Below are 22,921 nucleotides of genomic sequence, written 5' to 3' on the forward strand. Positions count from 1 at the left end.
CTGTATCTATCACTGGGTGCCTTTCAGCAGCTCAAACGATGGAAATCTGTCATAGTGATGGAGAACTTCAATCCCTGAAACAGTAAAGTTGTACGCACGTACATAAACTGAGAATAAAAGGTGCCTTCAAAATAAAAAGCAACACCATTTTATTTCATGCATGATGTGTAAACATATTCATATTTAATTTGTAATTTCTAAATAATCTCACGTAGGACAGTCAGAGACAGGCTACAGGCCGGATGTGGCCCAGGGGCCTTAAAATGCCCAGGTCTGGTCAAAAGATTACAGAAGGGCCTATGAACCAAAAGATCACAAGCAAAATTCCCAACCAGGTAGAAAAATCACTAAACTGACTATGAGAAAAGTTCTTAATCCTGGTGTGCAGTTCATCTTCTTGCATGGGTGCACTCTCACATCATTATGCACATGCGTGAGAATGGGTGAATGTGATGCACCACTGTAAAGCACTTTGAGCGTCTGCATCAGCATCAGATGGAAAAGCTGTATATAACAGTTATTTTCCATTAAGAAAGTTTCACTGTTACCAGACACTTGTGGTAACTATCAAGTAGTTTCAGGCCTCTTCTTGGGAGAATTAATAACAGCTGAATTTAAGTTGAAGCTTTCCCGGCAAGAACCTTTCTTTTAAACACAGTCTGGCTATTTTTGATAGGATTGAGGTCAGAACTTTGTGAAGGCCATTCCAAAAGCTTCTGCTTTATCCACCACCAGCTTTGATGTGCGTTTTGCTGCCGCACTCCACTGTGTTCACAATACAACCATCCAGCTCCTTTGAATTTTTGTTGAGTTGTGAGGTATATCTGGCACAGATCTGGGACAGATGTGGTCCGCATCACAGCACAGGGGCAGGAACATAGGGCATAACGATTTTATCTGCACTCGGCAGAAACTATCCATTAGCGGTTATAAACGCTGTATTCTGTAATTGTGATCGTCACTGAGGCTTTTTTAAATGCTTATTGCAAAGCGGTTTGTTTCTTTACGACAATCAAGTTTTATAATTCCAGGGACACTGATCTATGTGTTATAGATACAAATCAGTTTCCTCGGATCCACGGAACTTACCCCTGTAAAACTTGTTCCTGCCACGGTGCTGTGATGTGGTCCACATCTGCCCCAGATCCGTGTCAGATACGGTCTGTAAAGGGTTGGTCTTTTGCGGATCCAGTTCGGATCTGGTCCGGATCTGTTCCAGAACTGTAAAGTGGAGCCGTGCCGGATCTGGGCCAGGGTGCAAAAATTGTCTGGACCGGATCTGTTTTCAGGATTGGTACCAGATGTTGGACGACATCCGGCCCGGATCTATTTGCTGTCTGGGTTTGGAACTTGCTGCATCACTGAATACATTTTCTTACACAGCGTATGTGGCAGTGTGGTGGCTTAGTGGTTAGCACTGCTTCCTCACAGCGAGAAGGTCACGGCTTCGATTCCCACTTGTGGCCTTTCTGTGTGGAGTTTGCGTGTTCTCCCCATGTATTGTGCGTGGGTTCTCTCCACATGCTCCGGCTTCCTCCCACATCCAGGTGGACTGGAAACTTTAAAAATTTGGAAACTTCAAAAATTGAAGGTATGCATGCGGCTGCGAATGTGTGTGTGGCTATATGTGGCCCTGCGACAGACTGGTGTCCTGTCCAGGGTTTACACTGCCTTGCACTCTATGACTGCTGGGTTAGGCTCCATTTTACCCTGCATGGATAATTTCAACTACACTGAGTTCAGAAAACCCAATGCAACTTAAACATGGTGTTCTGAATCCTTAGATTTTGCCGGTGTTGTGCAATCAATCTGTCCCAGAAAAAGAACAGTTTAAAGAAATCATTCAAAGTTCAATATTGTCATGACCTTCATGTCCATGAAATCTCCTGATCACAACTGTGTGGGTGAACTTCAAACAGTGACACAACAGTCTTAGGACATAAATTGAGTATATCAGTCTTTATTGAACAAGTAGCTTTCTACATTTTATCAGGAGGTATATTTAAAAGTCATTTGAATTAAAAAGGCATCTTATGTTTTGTTACAGATAAAAAATACACTCTTCTTCCTGCAAAGGACAGAATGCATATGTTATTCTCTCTGATTGAGAACCACAGGAGTGATCAAACAGAAACTGCACCCATCACCACCTGTGGAATGCACGCCGTGTCCTGCAGCACCACCTCATCCCAGTCACCCATGTGTTTGCAAATGCAATATGCTATAATTCTTGTACAAACAGAGAGAGACCAAAATCTTTTAATTCCCAATAAATTATCATTCCATTTCACCTGCTTTACAACTATGCTAAAATTAATGAATGTAAAAGTCTTATTAGTCATCTGAAATAAAGCCTATTAGCAACCACTGTGAGAAAAGTGTTCTTTAATTTTAATGCTCAGAAGATGAAACAGTTGAACTAAGAGCCCCGTGCATATTTATGCATATGTGCATGAGGGAGCCAAAACAATATCCTAAAAATATACAATAACATATCCACCAAGTAAAATAATAAGAAAAATTCTAGTAATGATAATACTGAGTCATCCTGTTATTGCGCAGTTGCTAATTGTCTGGTCCTCCATTTGCAACACTGTTACAAAACTGAGATCAAAAATCTGGAAAATAACTGCATTTTACACACCAATTTACAGATGGTGTGCCATCTTAATGTGTGGTGAATTCAAAGGCTTTGAAACAAGCAATAAAAAGTAGTAGTTACAAAATAATAGTGGAATACATTTTAGCAGTTATACTGTGAGAGTTTTACCTCCGCCCGGAGCCGTTACGCTGCAGGTCTACGCCAGCCTCTTGGCTCTGGACCAGGTTGCCCTTACAGCAGATGACTCGCAGTTTGTTTTGGTAAGACGAAGCCAGGTAGATGGCCCCCGAGGAGATAGCTGGGCCCAGGTAGCGTGGATTTGGGATATCCAGATGTGCATATGAGTGGGGCCTAGAAAGAGAGAACAAGACTAGATATTAAAATCTTTGAAACACAGCGAAGGTAACTGGTAGCTTTCTGTCAAAACAACTGAGTTGCTTTGAAAATATGTCACACAAAGGCCACTCAGAAGGTACAGCTCTGCCCAAAGGTCTTTAGCGGTCCTTTTTTTTTTTTTTTTTAGCTCCATCCTCTTAAAGCTGTACAGGCTCTCAAATTTCACAAAAATGACAAAATCTAGTTTCTGCTGAAATAACTGTAGGTTTATTTTTGAAACGTGCTACACCTCATTTTAATGGAGAGAACATATTTTCTTGTGGGGAATTCAATAATAAACATTTTATTTTCCTTTTAACAACGTCTGCATTGTATGCATGACCTCATGTATGTGTGTGCGCGCATACATGAGGTTTTGAAAGCACTGGAAGTTACCTTAGACCTCGTGTGATGCATGTACACAGACAGGGTGTGCACACCAACATCTCTGTAAGATGCCTTGTAAATCATTTCAGAGGTGTTATCTGGTTACAAAAACAGTGTTTTTAGATTTATACAATTTTTATTTCTGGCTAATTCTTTTTTACAAAGAATATGAGAAAGAAATTTATTCAGAATTAAGCTGTTTCAGAGTATTTTCTACCATGTTGGCTCATTTCATTTGAACGAGCAGCCAGCAGACATCAGCGTGCATCTCTACTCTAATTGGCTGTCGCCATGCACTTCCCAGCATCACTCTCACAAGTTGGGGGAAACCCCCACGTGATCGATGACATCGCCATCACAGACCATATGGGTCGCTACCGTATGTAGTTCAAGGCAGTCTGTTCTTTGGAAATTTTCCCCTTCAGTGGAACCATTTATTAATTTTTTCTAGACAATGCAAATTTTACTCACATTAGCAATGTCATATTATGAATTCCCTATTCAAAGGCTAATAATAAAATAATAGTGGTGCCGAAACAAAATTCTTTTTATGACAAGTCTTAAAAATTTGAAAGGCTGTACAGCTTTAATGGAGATCAGCCTCAACATGTAGAGGAACAATCTGCATCTTAAACAAGGCAAAAAACTCCCATTTAAATCTGTTATATTTGCACACGTTGTCTTGATTACCTGAGGCCAAAACATAGCCATCGGGTATTGCAAATATTTTGCATCTGTCCGTCTGTCTGTGCTCAGTATAAGTCCATTCTGATTACTGCCAGGGTCTTCAAATTCACAGGGACCATTCTTGGGACACAGACCTTGGACAAGTACAAAGACTGCTAACCTTGACCTATTTTAAGAGGTGAAAGAGTCACATTCTGTTTCCTACTTTTATGCTCATACAGCCAAGGGTATTTTAGCATTGCGTTATATTTTTTGTTTTGTTTTTCCGAGCATATGCATTTCAGAAAGATTTACTCCTAACTTTGGACAACATCTCTTCTTCCCTGATGACCACCTTGAAAAACAACAGATGCCTGGAGCTTTCTGTACCTCCCTTGAAAGCCTTGTCAACTTTTAGGGTAATTTCAGAGAATAACGCCCACATTACATTTGGGTCACTAATTGTGTTCATGTCGAACACAATTAGTGTTCATGTCGATAACCCACTCAGGCTGCATGGAAATATATGTGGGACACTCAGATCTTCAAGACTGACCAAAGACTTTGACAAATGTATTCAATACAATTGTCAGCCAACTCATGTTGGATATTTATGATAGGTGCACATAAGTGTAGCAGAAAATGTTTGGACTCAAGGCTCTGACATCATTAGACACGCGCACACGTGCACACACAGCAGATCTGAAACTCTGATGGACAGAGACTAGGGAATGATGATACAATTCTTGGCTCTGATGGATACACTGAGTGCACACAGGTTGGCACAGGGGTGGAGGATAATCAAATTGAAGCAAACAGGACCTTCACGGTAGACTGATGTGCAGCAGCAGCAGCTTATGACTTCAACAGGATGTATGAGGAGCATTCATTATTTTGTAGAGATAACATGGAAAGACTGTTTCATGTGTGTGGTGTCACTAAATGAACAGCGAGACTCGAGGCAGGCTGTCAGAACTACCTCACTTGCTTTAATTCATTTACTGAGTAAAACTAAAATGAAAGAAGTATTAAAAAACAAACAAATAAAGCAAAACACATACATAGTCTGAAGTTAACTACAGAAACAGGAGCAGAGGTCAGTCTTACCCAAGAGCAGCATGTCCCTGAATCTCAATAACGTCCAGAGAGTTAAAGTAGGTAACAAACAGGTAGGGCTCTCTATATGCTGAAAAAGAAAAGACAAATAATGTGTGTATTGCAATTAAAGAAAACAAAACTGTAGGCCGTCACAATTACATTGAAAAGTGTTACAAACCAAATGACAGTGGCAGACGGCTCCATTTGATATCATCACTTCTGCTCCTGCGGCCATATGCATCCACAAATACACCAAACTCTACAAGTAAACATGGTCACATAACATTTTTAAAAAATGAGCATGTTATGGTGGAGGACGCCCAGAAATGCAAAAACAGCATCATCAAAAATAATTCCTGACAGCAAACACTGATTGAAATAAACAGGTCAAAGCGATCACAGATATATTTTTTTTTTTTTTACCCCCTTCCCTTCATAGACTGTCACATTTCTGGCTTCTTTTTTGGCACATTTAACATGTTCAACTGTACAAAACGTCCGCAGACCCACACACGTATAAAATAAATGTCTAACCATGGAAACAGAGCAGGTACTCATCCTTCTGTGGAGCTTTGGTGACCTGGATGATGGAGATGGGAAAACTGTGGGAGGATGCAGCAAAGACAGCCGACGCGAGCGTCACATCGTTTTTATCCAGGAACTCTGGAAAAAATAAACCCCTATCAATTAGACAGCTCGTTCAAGTGTGAAAAACATCCCGGCAACAGAATCTCAGTTGTGAAGACTTGTCTAGAACCTTTCATTTTCAAAACAAGAAAGATGTGCTTTCACAGTATTACATCATTTACATGCAGATGGTGAGACGGTAATAAAATAGTGGGTGACCGACCTTCCAGCACATACTGCTTCATCTCAATCTCATAGAACTTGTTGGTGCCGATAATGATACTGTAACCAGTGAAGTGGATACAACTGCAGGGTTCAGAGGTCTCAATCTCCTGCAAACATACACACACATAAAAAGATTTTCATTTTACTGTCTGAAATTCCCTTATTTCTCGAGGCAGTGAAACGGATGAATTACTCTTGACAAATCTTTTCTATCTTTACACCATCAAATATCTGTCAATCTTTAAATCTAGCAGCACCCACTCACCTTTCTTATGCAGAATTTGTTCAGACTTTCATTATGTCGGAGAATTGTAATCTTATTGGGCATGGCGGCACAGATACACATCCCGTTATCAATCTGAAAGGCAGGAACAAATGTGCCATCAGGGCAGCAGAGAAGGCAATCAGCAGACACACTCCTACCTTTGAGCTGTGAAAATAAGCTCATTATTCATTCATTTGTTCATTTTCTGCCGCTTACCCAGGTCTGGCTAAATAAGTCTCTAATTAAAATGATTCTGCCATGTGTAACAACAGTCTGACTCACCATTCCAGAGGAGAAGAGGTGACAGCCTTTGACTGTCTCAAAGATAAAAGGGTTGAGATCAGGCTGAGCTGGCAGGTGGGACTGCGACAGAGACTGTTTTACCTTCTTGATCTCCACCAAACACAGGGACCTGTCCTCTCCTGAGCAGCACATCAAAAATGCAGTGGAAGTTAATGTGTGCACTGTGCTAGTGTCACACTCATTTTAATAAAACATCAAAGTCCAGAAAGGGAGCTCTACGCCTCACCACAGTTAAGGCAAAAACAAGTACAACTGCAAATCTTATTAGGCTCCCTGTATTATGTACAGTATATTACAGGGCCGCATTGGGAATGGGTCCCATGCGACCCAATGCAAATCTTGCATGGATTACTTAGTGAACAAAGGAGAATCATGTAAATGTATGTTGTGCCCACACGCTACTTTCAGCTTAAATACAACGTCTTTAATTTAACAGGAGCAGCGATCAGGAAAAGCAGCAGAGCAGGTACACACAGACACAGAGGCAGCAAGAGTTACCGTAGCAACACTGCATGCCTATATATGGCACACATATATGAAATCGTCTTTAAGAAATGAAAAACAACTCCATGAATCTCTATTAACAGCCTAAAATGATGTGTTTTCTCCCACAGGATGGAGGAGACACAAAATCAATGCATGTCTATTACTGTGCGGGCATAAATTCTCAGCATTTGTGGGTGCAGACAGGACTGGAAAAAAAAAAAAAACAGGTTGCGGGTGTAGGCAGTCATGGTCCGAATTTCAGCGGGAGCGGGAAGAAGAAATGAGTCCTGCTCAGGCTCTACAGTATACCTACTTCATAAATACTCTGGTTAGAAATACTCCCGCACACACTGGGGGGCAGGCAGGGTACAGAGCTTGCAGAGTTACGTCACTTGTTTTTTTTTTCTTCTTCTTTTCACACCGCGTTACATGTTGGAATCGGTCATGATGGCCTCTTCCATGTTGAGTGTAGACGCTGTTCTGTTGCCATAGCAATTTGCATTAACATTACTGTAACAGAATGACATGCAGGAACAATGCTAGAGTGTCAGATTTTGGATGGAAAAGGAAGAGACAGAAACCAGGATGTTTTCAACAATGTCGTTCTCTGTGTTTACATCTTACAGTCTAAAACGTCAGGAAAAGCTCAGGAAATTATTTTTTAACAATAGCTGGATGTTATGTAAATCTGCAATCTTCACAAAGGTAAGGACGGACTGCGGTTTTTGAGCCATTAAACACAATGCAACGCTTCAAAATGTTTTTACAAAGTGGCTCTTTTATGAAGTCAGAGGCAGCGGGTTAACTGATAGAAGCAGATGGTAATAAACGAGTGTTTTCAGTGAAAGAACATAAAATTAATCCACCGCAGACTGATTATTTACAGTGAGAAAACTTACTCCCCTGCTGGCTGAGAGCATGGACTGTACACTACTGCGGCACTTCCCACAAAAGGTTTAAACTTTTCAACTTTTACTATATGCTGTAGTAACAATAACAAACGCGATTTAATCTGTAATGATGAGGAGAAACAAAAAACAGCCAGAGATAGATTATTTAAGTGCATCACCTGGTTTTAAATAAAGTAAATGTAAATAATTTGTCACAAAAAACTTACTTTTTAAGCAACATCACAGCTAAAGCTTCCTGGTTTATTGTAACGTTGCAAAACAATAAAACTGTGTCGTGCCTTTCAAATAATGCTGTACGGCCTCTGACTTTAAGATTTAAATCATGAAAAACATTTTGTTTTTTTAATTTGCGCTGTCCGTAAAGAAGCAATCAGATGCCATGACCTACATTTAGTAGCAACGTTGGGTCATGTAGGGCTTCCCCGATCTGAGCGAGGGATGCTGCAGCCTACATTATAATGCTTGGACTTTGGTAGAAAACTAAATTTTGTCAGTTTTATGAAATTTGAAAGGCTGTATAGTTTTAACTGAACTGTCTGTTGGTTTACACCGAAAACTGCCACTTCACATTCGCCACTGCTGATGACAGAAATGTGCTTTAACGAGCGACTCTTCAAGCTTTTAGGTGTTTTACAGTGAAGGAAGGAAGAAAGCCTAATCATTAAAGGTGAGAATGCATCAGCCATTGCAGAAAGGTTGGAACAGGCCATACAGCCCTACAGTGTCCTATGATGAACAGACAGGCTTCCAGCTCAGAAACCAACAATCACAGTGCGAACAGGTAAATTATCCAATAACTCAAAGTGGCGCGACAACAACTCCACAAGCTCTGTACATTGGGGCTGCAACCAATGATTATTTTTGTAATTGATTAACCTATTGATTATTTTTGGATTAATCAATTACATTATTTTAATTTGGTAGGGTTAGGGGCTGCGTGTGCATATTAGGGGTTGGCTGATATGGATTTTTAAGGATCGATACTGATTACTGGCAAGGTTCAGAGGGTGATACCGCTATTTCAGGCTGATATTTGCCTGCAGTAAAATGTGTCAAAATTGAGTATAACATGCTAAACATGACCTTCACACAAAAATTGCAAGGAGCTACAAATAACATTATGAAGTTGAACAAATGAACAATTAAATAAATACAGCTGACACAGCTCCAGTCCGCACACTGCTAACTTCTATGTCAGTCTGTGGGACAGCAGCCTTCAGCACTGACACGTTGAACTTGTGACATCTACCAAATCAAGAAGTGCTGTGGGCAGGACTCTGCTACAAACCAGAAAGCAGTGATTCGTATCTTAAAAGAATACTGTGGGCCAACAGGTCCTCAGTGCCTAAAGTCAGGGGGTATTAGGGTATCATGGGCCTTTCAAACACATCAATCGGCCTTTGTGAAGTGGAATATATTTAAGTAATTTAATTTTTTTTTTTATGTTTTGTAATAGTCTGTAAGAGCCACATCTTCAGGCAATTGATGATGCATATTTCACATTTCTGTTATATTGTATGTTATTTGCAGGTCATAAATAAGGTTTAAAAGGTTATAAACACATTAATATTGGATGCACATAGCATTTCTTCTTCACGACTACTTAAAAAAATTTCCTTCAACATTTTTGAGTGGGATTGCATTATTTATTTATTTTTAAATGTATATACGAGGTCTGTTATAAAAGTATCGGACCTTTTTATTTTTTCAAAAACCTAATGGATTTGAATCACGTGTGCTTGCATGAGCAAACCTTGAACCTTCGTGCGCATGCGTGAACTTTTTCACGCCTATCGATTGCATCATTTTCTGGTAAGCAGCCATTGTGTGAGGTGTGTGTCGTGCGCTCTGTGTTTTTTCATTCCAAGGAAAAAGACGGAACGACTGGAGCAGCGCCGCATCAAATTTTGCCAGAAACTGGGCGACAGCCAGGTGGAAACCATTCGGATGATTCAGACGGCTTTCGGTGACTTTTCAGTCGTGTGACTATCCGAGAAATTGTGGAAGAGGTGGACACGTCACAGCATGTCCTGTGAGACTTCAACACAAGGCACTTTTGCTCCGCCGTCGGCAGCTTCGTGCCGTAGCCATTGGCATGATTTTCACTGCCACTCTTTTCATGGCCAAATCTTCTGTCACAGTGGAATATGCCGAAGAAGTGCTGATGTCCACCTCTTCCGCAATTTCTGGGATAGTCACACGACGGTCCCGCATCACCACAGCGTTCACTTTGGAAATGATCTGGTCATTTCTGCATGTTGATGGCCGACCGGAGCGCGGCGTGCTTTCCACCGTTGTGCGGACGTCTTTAAACCGGTTGTACTGCTCCTTAATTTGTGTGATGCTCATAGGATAGTCACCGAAAGCCGTCTGAATCTTCAAAATTTGATGCGGCGCTGCTCCAGTCGTTCATCTTTTTCCTTGGAATGAAAAAACGCCAAGCACACGACACACACCTCACACAAAGGCTGCTTACCAGCAAATGACGCAATCGACAGGCGTGAAAAAGTTCACACATGCGCATGAAGGTTCAAGGTTTGCTCATGCAAGCACACATGATTCAAATCCATCAGGTTTTTTGAAAAAAATAAAAAGGTCCGATACTTTTATAACAGACCTCGTATAGCCCCTTTAAGCTTAGCCATCCGTTGGGGAGCTTGGAGTAGATCCGCTGCTCTTTCTCATTGATAGGAGCCAGCTGAGGTGGTTTGGGCATCTGGTAAGGATGCCCCCTGTGTGCCTCCCTGAGGAGGTGTTCCAGGTATATCCATGTAGGAGGAGACCCTAGTCTTCCCTAGTCCTGGGAAGATCCAGGACTAGGTGGAGAGATTATATCTCCACACTGCCCTGGGAACGCCTTGATATTCCCCAGTCAGAGGCGGTCAATGTGGCCCAGGAAAGGGAAGTTTAGGGTCCCCTACTGGAGCTGTTGGCCCTGCGATCCATTCCCAGATAAGCAATTGAAGATGAGTGAGTAAATGAGTGATAGCTCCTTTAATCATAGTCTTATGTGAAAAAGAGCTGAACCTGGACTGATTTTCATTAATGCAACCTGGTTTTTTTAAAGTATAAAACTTCAATGAAAAATTTTCTGAATCACAGTTTTTCCACACTTTTATGTTTCATAAACATGAAGCTGTGTGCTGAAGATGATCGTTTATAATCGCTAGATGCTTTAACGTGCATTTACGCTAAAGTATGCCAGAGGGAAGTAAAGAAACCAGAAAGTATTCATATTTAAGAAACTGAAATCAGAGATTTGGACATTTTAAAAAGCGTTGATGATTAAGTTAATAACTAATTAATAATTGATTCACTGACTAATCGTTGTAGTTCCAACTGTAAACTTGACAACTCAACTATGTTCTGTGCTTAAACTTGTAGAAAGGGATGGGAGTGAACGCAATATGGAACAGCTTAAAGGCAGGTTTTCCCTCCCTAAACTATCATTTCAAGCTGTGAGAGCAGTTCCTCTCATACCTGCACTTTTTCAAATGAGCCTCAGAGAAATGTAAATCTAACCCCCCCAGGAAGCAATTCTCCTACATTAATGATACAGAAATAAATTATCTGACAATATGTCGCACTTAATGATTTGTTGTTGCATTATTATGACATGGAGAGACAAATATTACGTCAGGGAAAGATAGCCAGCTAGGACACTGATTACCAACAAGTATCATTTGATCCTCCAACTTAACTCCAGGTACTGACCAGTAATCATCAACAGTTTATCAAGCTCCTTCAGAATTTGAATCTGGAAGACGGAGGTCAAGCCAGGGATGTGCGTCAAAGAATTCTTTATGACGTTTAGAGCGTATAAACCCTCCTCAGAGCCAACCAATACGATCTAAGGAAAGGACAAATAATTGTAACATTATTCAATCTTAAAGCAAAACAGGCAACAGGGTGATGCAGATGCTGGTTTCCTCATTGTCACACAAACTCAGAGTGTCAAATTAAATCTCAAATTCTAAAATATAAAAGCTGTGTCTGAGTGTGTTCACGCTACATGCTAATGTTCTGGTACCTGGTCAGTGAGCGGCAGAGTGCAGTTGATGTCCAGGCGATCATCACCCTCCAACTTCAGCAGAGAGTTTCCCAGAAGTTTCTATATTAAAACAAGGACCAGGGAGAGACATTGAGCAGGGGAAGGTTGTGGATAAGACAGACTTTTTCCCCCACACAACTGTTGATTTAGAACAAAAAAAGTTTTAACATGAATAACGGCCAGCGACTTTACAAACTCAGGCCCGAATGATTGAACTCAACCTTTCGTATGAACAAGTTGAAATCACATACAAGCTGTTATCATGAGTCGAGTGATACTTCCTCCAAAGACAAAACAATAATGGTTTTAACTTGAGTGTCTACCACTGGTATCAGGACATTACTCATTTATGCCTCATCAGCAGAACATTTTTTAATTCAACAAAATTGCCTAAATTTGTTTAACGTTACAGTGTCTTAATAAAGAAAGCTGAAGAATTAATTTATATGAATACAGCACAAAATGAAAATACTGTGATACTGTAGTGCTTAGCACTACAGCAAATTTTTGACCAGAATGGTAACACTTCTTCCTCGGGTGCCAAATAAACTAACAGTTTGAAAAGCGTGGCACAAAATCTGCAGATCCAGTGCATCCAGGAAGTATTCACAGTGCTTCACTTTTTCCATATAACAGTCTTCTTCCAAAATGGAGTAAATTCATTTTTCCCTCCATTTGAGAACTGCCTACTCCAGACAGATTTACTGTACAGTTTATATGTCTTAGTGGTTGATGTACACAAATCGTATTCATGTATCCATCCCCTGACTTTTCTAAAGAAAACTGGCTGTGAAAGTGATGATTTGTATAAACAACAATCCACATATTCAGTTTGTTCAATTACTTACTGGCTCTTCAAAGCTGGAGGAACTATGTATACAAATGGCTGTGATTCCTAAATGGTTAATCCAATATTTTTGTTAAACCCTTGAATTAATGTTAAATGTCTACACAGCAAGCACATCATGTTTGTTTCATTCAGCTGCATTGTGATGATGCACAGGCATAATGACAAAAAAACAAAAAAGTGTCATTGTTTATCTACTGTACAGTTAAACATTAATAGTGTGATGTTTAAATGCATTATGGAGGTTTTCACAGGTCAATTAGTTTTTCATAGTCAGGTTAACATAAATTTTTTTTTTTAATCAGCACAGGGAGAGCATTCTAGGGTGAACCTTTAAGCGCGCGTGCACACACACACACACACACACACACACACACACACACACACACACACACACACACACACACACACACACACACACACACACACACACACACACACACACACACACACACACACACACTACCACCTGTCTTTATCCTACAATAAATTTCTTTGTTTATTCGCTTGCACATCCATCTGATACTAGTACTGATCCATTTTTTATTTGGATTAATTATATTTTTGATTGGTCTACTTATCATCATGTCTATTTCAAGTAGGTAATGACTGCCACTGTGTACCTTTCTTCTGAAATTTGTGCAAAGTGGGTTTGTTCCACGGGTATTTTTCAGATCAAGTCCAAAACTTTGGACCTGTGATGACCAATACAAATGATCAGCATTCACATCCATTTAAGAAAACACTTGTACTATATTTAAAGATTGTTCAGTTTTTCTTTGGCATCCTTAAGGTTATGATGAGTGAAAAATCAATCAATCAATCAGTCAGTCTCAAAACAAGAATGTTTAAACAAATACTTCAATAGCTCAGTTTGACAAGCAGGGGAGACATTTCAGAAACACTGAATACAGTTCCCAAAGAGTGGGTTATGTATGTATGTGTATATATATATATATATATATATATATATATATATATATATATATATATATATATATATGTATGTGTGTGTATGGAATTAGAATCTCCCTGTACAACAGCAATAAAACACAAACTAGCAAGAACAAAAGGCTTGCAGGGTGAAGCTCAATATGCTATGCTTGAATGGACTCTGTAGGGGTGTTTCACTGAAGGGGGCTTTTGCAACTGCATGCATGACATCAGCATATGCTGCCAGGCCAAAGGTGCACAGCAATACCTATACAAATCCATGCACTATGCAGGTTTACGTGTGTGTTTCAGCACTGATTGGACGGGATAGACATTAACACTGATGCAATGGAAATTTTTTTTGGGGGGGGGGGCTTTGGGCCAGTGAGGATCTGGTGAATCAATGGAAATAGTGAGTTCTTAAATAATATTATGTGGCTGTGCAAAAGTCAGAATTGAACTGATTACTCTTGAATTTCAGTTCAGTCCCTGAATTTTACTTGAATTTTGAACTGAGGAAGTAAACAGGATGCAGAATTATGTGCAACGTTCTGAATTTTGCACAGCCGTGGTGGCCACAGTCTGAAATGGTTCAAAAAAGTTGATGTCAACAGCTCAATATTTCTAGTGGTCCACTTGGTCAGGGCACGTACTCTGTCTTGTTGGAAATACACATACTCTTCATTTGATCCCAGACTCAGTGTTTACCCTGAAATACCACAGGCTTATCAGGCTATTAGGCAACAACACACACTAGACCAGAATATTTTGTAAAAATAAATAAATAAATAACACCAACAACAAATAAACCCAAACATCCATTAATGTGGAAACCAATAGGTGCATTAGCAGCCATTGGATCAGCACTACATCACTGTGTGTTGTTCAAATCTCAGCCCACCCCCCTCCGCCACTGTGTTGTGCTTCACACGCAAGTCAAAATTCCTGTTAATATTTCTTCTTGCATAAGTAATTTGCTACAGTCATTTTCACATGAAGATGTAAGTTGTAAGTAACTGTCATGGAAATATGGTCTCTAAAATGTGACTGTGCACTGGGGACTTGTGCACTGCAATTTCATCGAAACCTCAGAAAAAGCAAGTTCTATATAATTCTCCCTTTTCACCATGGGCTGCAGCCTCTTCTGTGATTCAGGAAGTGATTAGAGCCATTTTCAATGGCCAGTTAGCAGAAAAAATGATTAATCTGCCATGAAATAATTATTTTATAGACGCAGTATCCAGCGCAGAGCACGTGGCAGCCGGTAGAACAAAGAACGGCGTCCAGCTGTGAACAAAGAGGGTGGGATCTTCACGACAGTTCGTGCTGTTGCGTGAGTCAAAAACATGCTCGTATCAGGGCACCTTTACCACTGTAGTCTTAAGCCCCTTTCACACCGGGGCTGCTCCCAGTTGCTTCCTGTGGTGTCATGACTACGCAGGAATTTCTGAGTCAGGTGCGCGCAGCAGGGGGCAGAGAGGAGGTGAGAACACAGCCTGCAGGTTCTCTGCACAGAGAAGTCAGAGTGCAGTTTGGCTGCAGACACTGACTTCTCTACTTGTTCCTGTGCTGAGCTGCAGGGTTGCGCGCTGAGTTCTGTTAAAGTTTATCTTTCCTCCTTTGACCGCGAGATGCGCGCGCGCGTGTACGAACCGTCATTGAGTAAATGTGGAGATGTCTGGATTTCTACTTGATGTTGACATGTCCTGTCTCAGGACTTATGCCCTTTTTTGTCCTTTTTTTTTAACTGTGATGTGAGAGTTTGAGCAGAGAACAAGGAACTAATGCCCGCAGCCAGACTTTTTTTTTTCCTTTTAATTGTTCACATGTGCGCACGTGAACGAATGTCCATGAGTGGACTAGAGATGTCTGGACGTTTTACTGGATATTTCTGGCAATCATGATTTATACTGCGGGAACAATGGAACACAGCAGGAATCAAACTGGCTTCCGAGTCACGCCGGGTAACGCCTCTTTGCCCCGAATTACGCCTCTTTGCCCCGAGTTACGCCTCTTTGCCCCGAGTTGCGCTGGAACCACTTCCTTTCTGCTTTGAGCACAGCACGCCAAAAAAAATTAAATAGGTTTAATTTTTCGGCGCCCGACTTGCTTCCTTCTTTGCGCCCCTCGCACTGTTGTGGCGCCCAGCTGCATCGTCTCGGCACTGAGTTGCTTCCACGCGGCATCCTCATAATGATGCACGGCGCAACTGAGAGCAACCGGGAGCACCCCGGTGTGAAAGGGGCTTTAAGGCACCTTGACACTTGCGCACATTTAACCCCTGCGCTGCTGCGCAATTCCTTGTGCTAATGTGACTCGCTGTGTTCCACTTTGTGCCACAGCTGCAGCTGTTCTTGTGCGCCTGATGACGTGGAGAACTCATCTGGAATAGTCTCAAAGGTAATTATTTATAATATTTATATTATAATGGCTTGATAAAACAGTTGCATTTTCATTCCGTCTTATTCTTATGAGTATCTGTAAAATTATATTTACTGTAGATTTAACATGTTGTCATAATGGATGGATGAGGAGCGCTGTGATGTGCTATGATGAACGCAATGACTCGCAATAGCACACAGTGTTTTTGAATGGTTTGCGCAATGTCTATGTGTAGTTCACAAAATTAATGCGTGCCAGAGATTTTGAACATTGTAACATTTTCTTTGCGTGCTTGCACGCAGCCGCGCACAGTTTATACCGTGTTTACTCTCTGGCACGGCAGATTGCATGCCAGTGCAGGGATCAAATTCATGCAAGTGTCAAGGTATCATTGCAAAAACAAAAACAACAACAAAAAAACATTTAAAAAAAACCTGATATGCAAAGTGAAAATTGCTACATCACAAAGCAATGCCACCTAAATCAAAACTTTGCAGGGCAGCAATGAATCATGCTTGCTGTGTTCTAAAAGTACCATTTTTAAGGTTAATAGGCTACATAGTTTTTTATATACAATATTTCTGAATTCTGTATTCCTGTCATTGTTTTCAATGAAAATGAAGTTATTTTGATCACTCCTTTGAGTTTCTAAGCACCTCAAGTTTTATTTCTTTCTTTTTGCAAGGAACACCCGGCCTGGAGAAAACAAAAACAAAACACTAACTCTCAGGGAAACAGACACTGAATTCAAGGATTTTGATTTTTCTAAACACCTGATTCCGGTGAATTTATATATATATATATATATATATATATATATACACACACACACACGTACGCGTGTGTGTGTATTGGGGTGTCACAGTACACAGAAGTCGGTGGTTTGGTTCATATTTGTGGTTGGACGTCATGGTTCAGTAAGAGTTTGGTTTTTTACATACAGTAACTTTTATCTGTAAGCAGCATGAGGACAGTCCGACACCAACACTAAGACACAGTGTAAACACGAACTTTCTTTTTTCCATTAAACATTTATAAACTGATAAACTTTAGCCATTCGCGTTGGGATAAATTTACTGTGTGACATGTTTTGTTTGTTTTTATGTCAAGAGGCATTTGGAGCCATTATTGTTCAAATGACAATCTCATAAAACTGCACTCTGTACAGATTTAAAATCATTGTACGTAGTGTGGCTATTCTGCATTTATCTCTTCCATGAAATTTTACAATAACTCATATAAAACGTAAACTTCTGTCACAAATTGGTGGCGCTGTTTGCATAAACTCAAATGTGTAACAGGGACAGTGATTCAACAACAAATACCTGACCAATACGCTTTCGCTTTTAGGTTCATATTTTTTAACCAATTCCATTCATGCTTCTGGAATTTCTGGGTGGAATAACCCGGTAGCTCGCTTCAACTGGCTGTCTCGCTACACCCTTAGACTGCCTCACATAGTCAGGAGCATTGCAAGTGTTGACGGTGTTAGACGTGTCACGGATCAGCCAAAAAGCATTATTTTCAATGAGACTGAACGCGTTTTGACGCGATGATTGGCGAGCTAAAGCGATGTCATCTAGCTGCCGCAGTTAAAGTTCAACCCAATACAACTTTTGCCGCTGTGCGCTGTGACGTACCTTCACGCTATCCAATAGAAATGAGGCATCAGGCCAAAACATGGAAGAATACAGTGCAGAAACATGTCACAGAACTGCACATTTACAACCCCAATTCCAATGAATTTGGGACGTTGTGTGAAATGGAAATAAAAACAGAATACAATGATATGCAAATCCTCTTCAAACTATATTCAACTGAATACACCACAAAGACAAGATATTTACTGTTCAAACTGATACTTTTTTGTTTTTGTGCAAATATTTGCTCATTTTGAAATGGATGCCTAGAACACATTTCAAAAAAACTGGATAGGGGCAACAAAAGACAGGGAAACTTGATGAATGCTCAAAGAACACCTGTTTGGAACATTTCACAGGTGAACAGGTTAATTGGAAACAGGTGAGTGTCATGATTGGGTATAAAAGGAGCATCCCCAAAAGGCTCAGCTGTTCACAAGCAAAGATGGGGTGAGGATCACCACTTTGTGAACAACTGCATGAAAAAATAGTGCAACAGTTTAAGAACAATGTTTCTCAGCGTTCAATTGCAAGGAATTTAGGGATTCCATCATTTACAGTCCAACTCAGCCACACGGGGTGTGCAGCCAGTACATTCTGAGTGCCGGTCCCAAGCCCGGATAAATGAGGAGGGTTGCGTCAGGAAGGGCATCCGGCGTAAAACAAGCCAACCAACTATGCAGACTAAGAATTGAATTTCCATACCGAATCGGTCGCGGCCCGGGTTAACAACGTCCGCCACCGGTGCTGTTGCCCAATTTGGTGCCGGTGGAAATTGGGCTACTGCTGGGCAAAGACGACGAAGAAGAGGAGGAGAATGTTTCCACAAACAGCAGGAGCAGAATCAAGCTAGAAGGGTGGAAATGAGAGTGGGGACTTTGAATGTTGGTAGAATGACTGGTAAAGGGAGAGAGCTGGCTGATATGATGGAGAGGAGAAAGGTAGACATATTGTGTGTGCAAGAGACCAAGTGGGAGGGAAGTAAGAGCAGGAGCATCAGCAGTGGATACAAGTTGTTGTACCATGGTGACGACAGGAAGAGAAATGGTGTTGGGGTCATTTTAAAGGAAGAGTATGTTAAAAGTGTGTTGGAGGTTAAACGAGTGTCTGACAGGGTGATGAGTGTGAAGTTGGAAATTGAAGCGGTGAAGCTGAAGGAGGAAGACTGTTGTGTGAAATTTAGCGAGCAGGTGAGAGAAGCACTGGTTGGAGGGGAAGCAATTTTGGACAACTGGAAAAGTACTGCAGATGTGGTGAGGGAGACAGCTAGGACAGTACTGGGTATGACATCTGGACAGTGGAAGGAAGACAAGGAGAGTTGGTGGTGGACTGAAGAGGTCCAGGAAAGCATAAGGAGAAAGATGTTGGCAAAAAAGTTTTGGGATAGTCAGAGAGATGAAGTAGACAGGAGTACAAGGAGATGCGGCGTAAGGTGAAAAGAGAAGTGGCAAAAGCAAAGGAAAAGGCATATTGCGAGCTGTACAAAAAGTTGAATAGTAAGGAAGGAGAAAAGGACTTGTACCGATTGGCCAGACAAAGGGACAGAGCTGGAAAGGATGTGCAGCAGGTTAGAGTGGTAAAAGATGCACATGGTAATGTGCTGACAAGTGAGGAGTGTGTGCTGAGAAGGTGGAGGGAATATTTTGAAGAGCTGATGAATAAAGAAAATGAGCGAGAGAAAAGGCTGGATGATGTGGTGAGAGTAAATCAGGAAGTACAAGAGATTAGTAAGGAAGAAGTGAGGGCTGCTATGAAGAGGATGAAGAGTGGAAAGGCAGGGTCCAGAGGACATTCCAGTAGAGGCATGGAAATGTCTAGGAGAGACGGCAGTAGAGTTTCTAACCAGATTGTTTAATAAAATCTTGGAAAGTGAGAGGATGCCTGAGGAGTGGAGATAAAGTGTGCTGGTTCCTATTTTCAAGAACAAGGGTGATGTGCAGAGCTGCAGTAACTACAGAGGCATAAAGGTGATCAGCCACAGCATGAAGTTATGGGAAAAAGTAGTAGGAGCTAGTCTTAGAAAACAGGTGAAGATCTGTGAGCAGCAACATGGTTTCATGCCGAGAAAGAGCACTACAGATGCAATGTCTGCTCTGAGAATACTGTTGGAGAAGTACAGAGAAGGCCAGAAAGAGTTACATTATGTGTTTGTGGACTTAGAAAAAGCTTATGATAGGGTGCCAAGAGAAGAGCTGTGGTATTGTATGAGGACGTCTGGAGTGGCAGAGAAGTATGTCAGGGTAGTGTAGGACATGTACAAGAATAGTGCGACAGCGGTGAGATGCGCAGTCGGAATGACAGACTCATTCAAGGTAAAGGTGGGATTACACCAAGGATCAGCTCTGACCCCTTCCTTGTTTGCAGTGGTGATGGACAGATTGACGGATGAGATCAGACAGGAGTCACCATGGACTATGATGTTTGCAGATGACATTGTGATCTGTAGTGAGAGTAGAGAGCAAGGTGAGTGTAGTCTGGAGAGGTGGAGATATGCTTTGGAGAGAAGGGGAATGAAAGTCAGTAGAAGCAAAACTGAATACATGTGTGTGAATGGGAGGGATCCCAGTGGAATAGTGCAGTTACAAGGAGTAGAAGTGGCAAAAGTAGATGAAATTAAATATTTGGGGTAAACTGTTCAAAGTAATGGAGAGTGTGGTCGAGAGGTGAAGAAGAGAGTGCAGGCAGGGTGGAGTGGGTGGAGAAACGTGGCAGGAGTGATTTGTGACTGAAGAATATCAGGAAGAGTGAAGGGGAAAGTTTCCAAGACAGTAGTGAGACCAGCTATGTTGTACGGCTTAGAGACGGTGGCACTAACAAAAAGACAGGAGGCACAGCTTGAGGTGGCAGAGCTGAAGATGTTGAGATTCTCTTTGAGAGTGACAAGAATGGACAAGATTAGGAATGAACATATCAGACGCGCTCGTGAGCGGCGACATGTGAAGACGTGTAGCCTAGTTGCTCCGCAGGGACGCGGTACTTTTTTCATTATTATGCTTAAAATCTGACATTTTCACGTCTACTCTCACCACCCAAGGTAAACAAAAGGACTGGACCAGTGCACAAGAGCTGCTTCACAATGTCTGGCTCAAAAGGCAACAAAAAGTCAGAGTTGGCTAAAGCTGCTGATAGCCATGCTACGTCCCCGGACACGGCTAAGCTAATGGCTGCTATCTCTAGCTCGGAGCAAACAGTGGTGGCTAAAATCGAGACGCTGGAGACAAATGTTGATTCAAAGTGCCAGACACTTAATGATAAGATAGATAAACTCCGCGACCACTTCAAAGAGCAACTTGAAGAGGTTCGGACTAAGTTTTGGTCCAGGATTGATCCACTAGCTGCTAAAGTCTCAGAGCACTGGGCTCACCTAACTAGCCTCGAGGAAGCTACTGATACACACTCCGACAGAATAGTACGTCTGGAAGAAGTCCGCAGTCTAAAGGAGAATGTGGCGGCCCTAATGGGAAAAACAGAGGATTTGGAGAGAAGACAGCGCCGCTCAAACACGAGAATCCTGGAAGTGAAAGAGTGGTTTGAGGCCGGGATGCGGCCTGTCGAGTCCGTGGCTAAGCTACTTCAGGAAGTTTTGTGTTTGGATGTGGCTCCGACGCTGGACCGGGCACACCGTGGCATGCAGTCTGGTACGGGAGGTGGAAAGAGGCCCAGACCGTTTGTTGTCAAGTTTCACTACTTCCAGGAACTGGTGGAAGTGCTCCGTAAAGCGGCAAGGGCCGGTCCCTTGCTCTTCAAGGGCGATAAGATTCTCATTTTCCCGGACCTGCCGTCTACGGTTGTGAAAAGAAGAGGTGCATTCAAGGAGGTGAAAGAGCTGCTCCGGGGCTGCCAGGACGTCAAATATGGGATGTTATATCCAGCCAGGCTGAGAATCTCCTCACCTTTAGGTGAAAAGGTATTTGTGAACGCGGATGCTGCCAAAGATTATGTGACGAAGCATCTGGTGCAGAGCCGTCGTCAAGACACTGATTAAACAAAGTGAGGTACTAAGTTTATGACTGCATAAGCTCACTGACTGTTGTGTTACAGTATTGAACTAGTTCCTGTTCTGTTTTTGATCTCTTTACGTATAATATATAATCAGCGGTGAGAGGTAGTTTTGATTTGAACAATTTATACCTCCGCGCTGTCAAATCTAATTTTGTTCCCTGTCCATGGGCAATGGGCACGTTTTTGATTTTGAAGTATGAGGCAAGGAGTTGAGGTTTACATGTTGTGTTTAAGCTCCTGGGGAGGTGGGCAGTGGTTGTCTCTCTCAAGTTGGGAGGAGAAGAATCAATGGGTTTTGTTTTTTGGGATTTTTCTTCTTTCCATTTTCTTTTTCCTTTTTTGGCTGCAATTTTCAGCAATCCTTTTTTGTCATACACCCATCAAGATAATTCCAAATCACTTTAGACATGGCTGCCCCTGCTAATGTGGTGCAAACATCAGGACCCCGTCCTACAACCTTTGTAACATGGAATGTTAAGGGACTTAATAATTTAGTAAAACGCAAAAGAGTTTTTGCACATTTACGGACTTTTAACCCAGATATTGGCTGAATCTCAATTCTACCCCTTGGCCCTTCCCCTTACCCATTCCCCTCCATTTTGTGCAGGCACGAGAGACAGAGGGGTGTCTCAATTCTCTTTTTGGAGCGAGGTGGAGGGGTAGGCGGAGGGCTACAAACCCCTCCGTTTGGAGTGAATCTGGATGCACACTCCGTTTGGATCGGTAGGAGGAGCTTACTGCTGTCTCCAAAAAAACAAACATGGTGCCGAAAGAGCCGCACAAATGAAGCGGCTTTCATTACAAATTACGCTGTTTAGAAAGTTATAACTTGAACAAAAACTTTACAAGCAGCAACGTGTATGCTGCTGGATGAATGTTGCGTATACAACCCCTGGCAAAAATTATGGAATCACCGGCCTCGGAGGATGTTCATTCAGTTGTTTAATTCTGTAGAAAAAAAGCAGATCACAGACATGACACAAAACTAAAGTCATTTCAAATGGCAACTTTCTGGTTTTAAGAAACACTATAAGAAATCAGGAAAAAAAAAATTGTGGCAGTCAGTAACGGTTACTTTTTTAGACCAAGCAGAGGGAAAAAAATATGGACTCACTCAATTC

General features: G+C 41.6%; 1 protein-coding gene across 1 annotated transcript in view; it reads right to left on the reverse strand.

The window, feature by feature from the left end:
* The window catches only part of cita (citron rho-interacting serine/threonine kinase a), a 134,185-nt gene that overhangs the window by 12,242 nt on the left and 99,022 nt on the right, over positions 1–22,921 (reverse strand). Inside the window, 9 exon segments of the mRNA XM_034167074.1 lie at positions 2,771–2,953; positions 5,138–5,216; positions 5,307–5,387; positions 5,663–5,791; positions 5,979–6,087; positions 6,246–6,338; positions 6,528–6,667; positions 11,660–11,795; positions 11,976–12,056. Of these exon segments, the coding sequence (XP_034022965.1) occupies positions 2,771–2,953; positions 5,138–5,216; positions 5,307–5,387; positions 5,663–5,791; positions 5,979–6,087; positions 6,246–6,338; positions 6,528–6,667; positions 11,660–11,795; positions 11,976–12,056 (1,031 nt within the window).

Source organism: Thalassophryne amazonica, chromosome 3 (genome assembly GCF_902500255.1).
Source record: "Thalassophryne amazonica chromosome 3, fThaAma1.1, whole genome shotgun sequence".
Lineage (NCBI taxonomy): Eukaryota > Metazoa > Chordata > Actinopteri > Batrachoidiformes > Batrachoididae > Thalassophryne > Thalassophryne amazonica.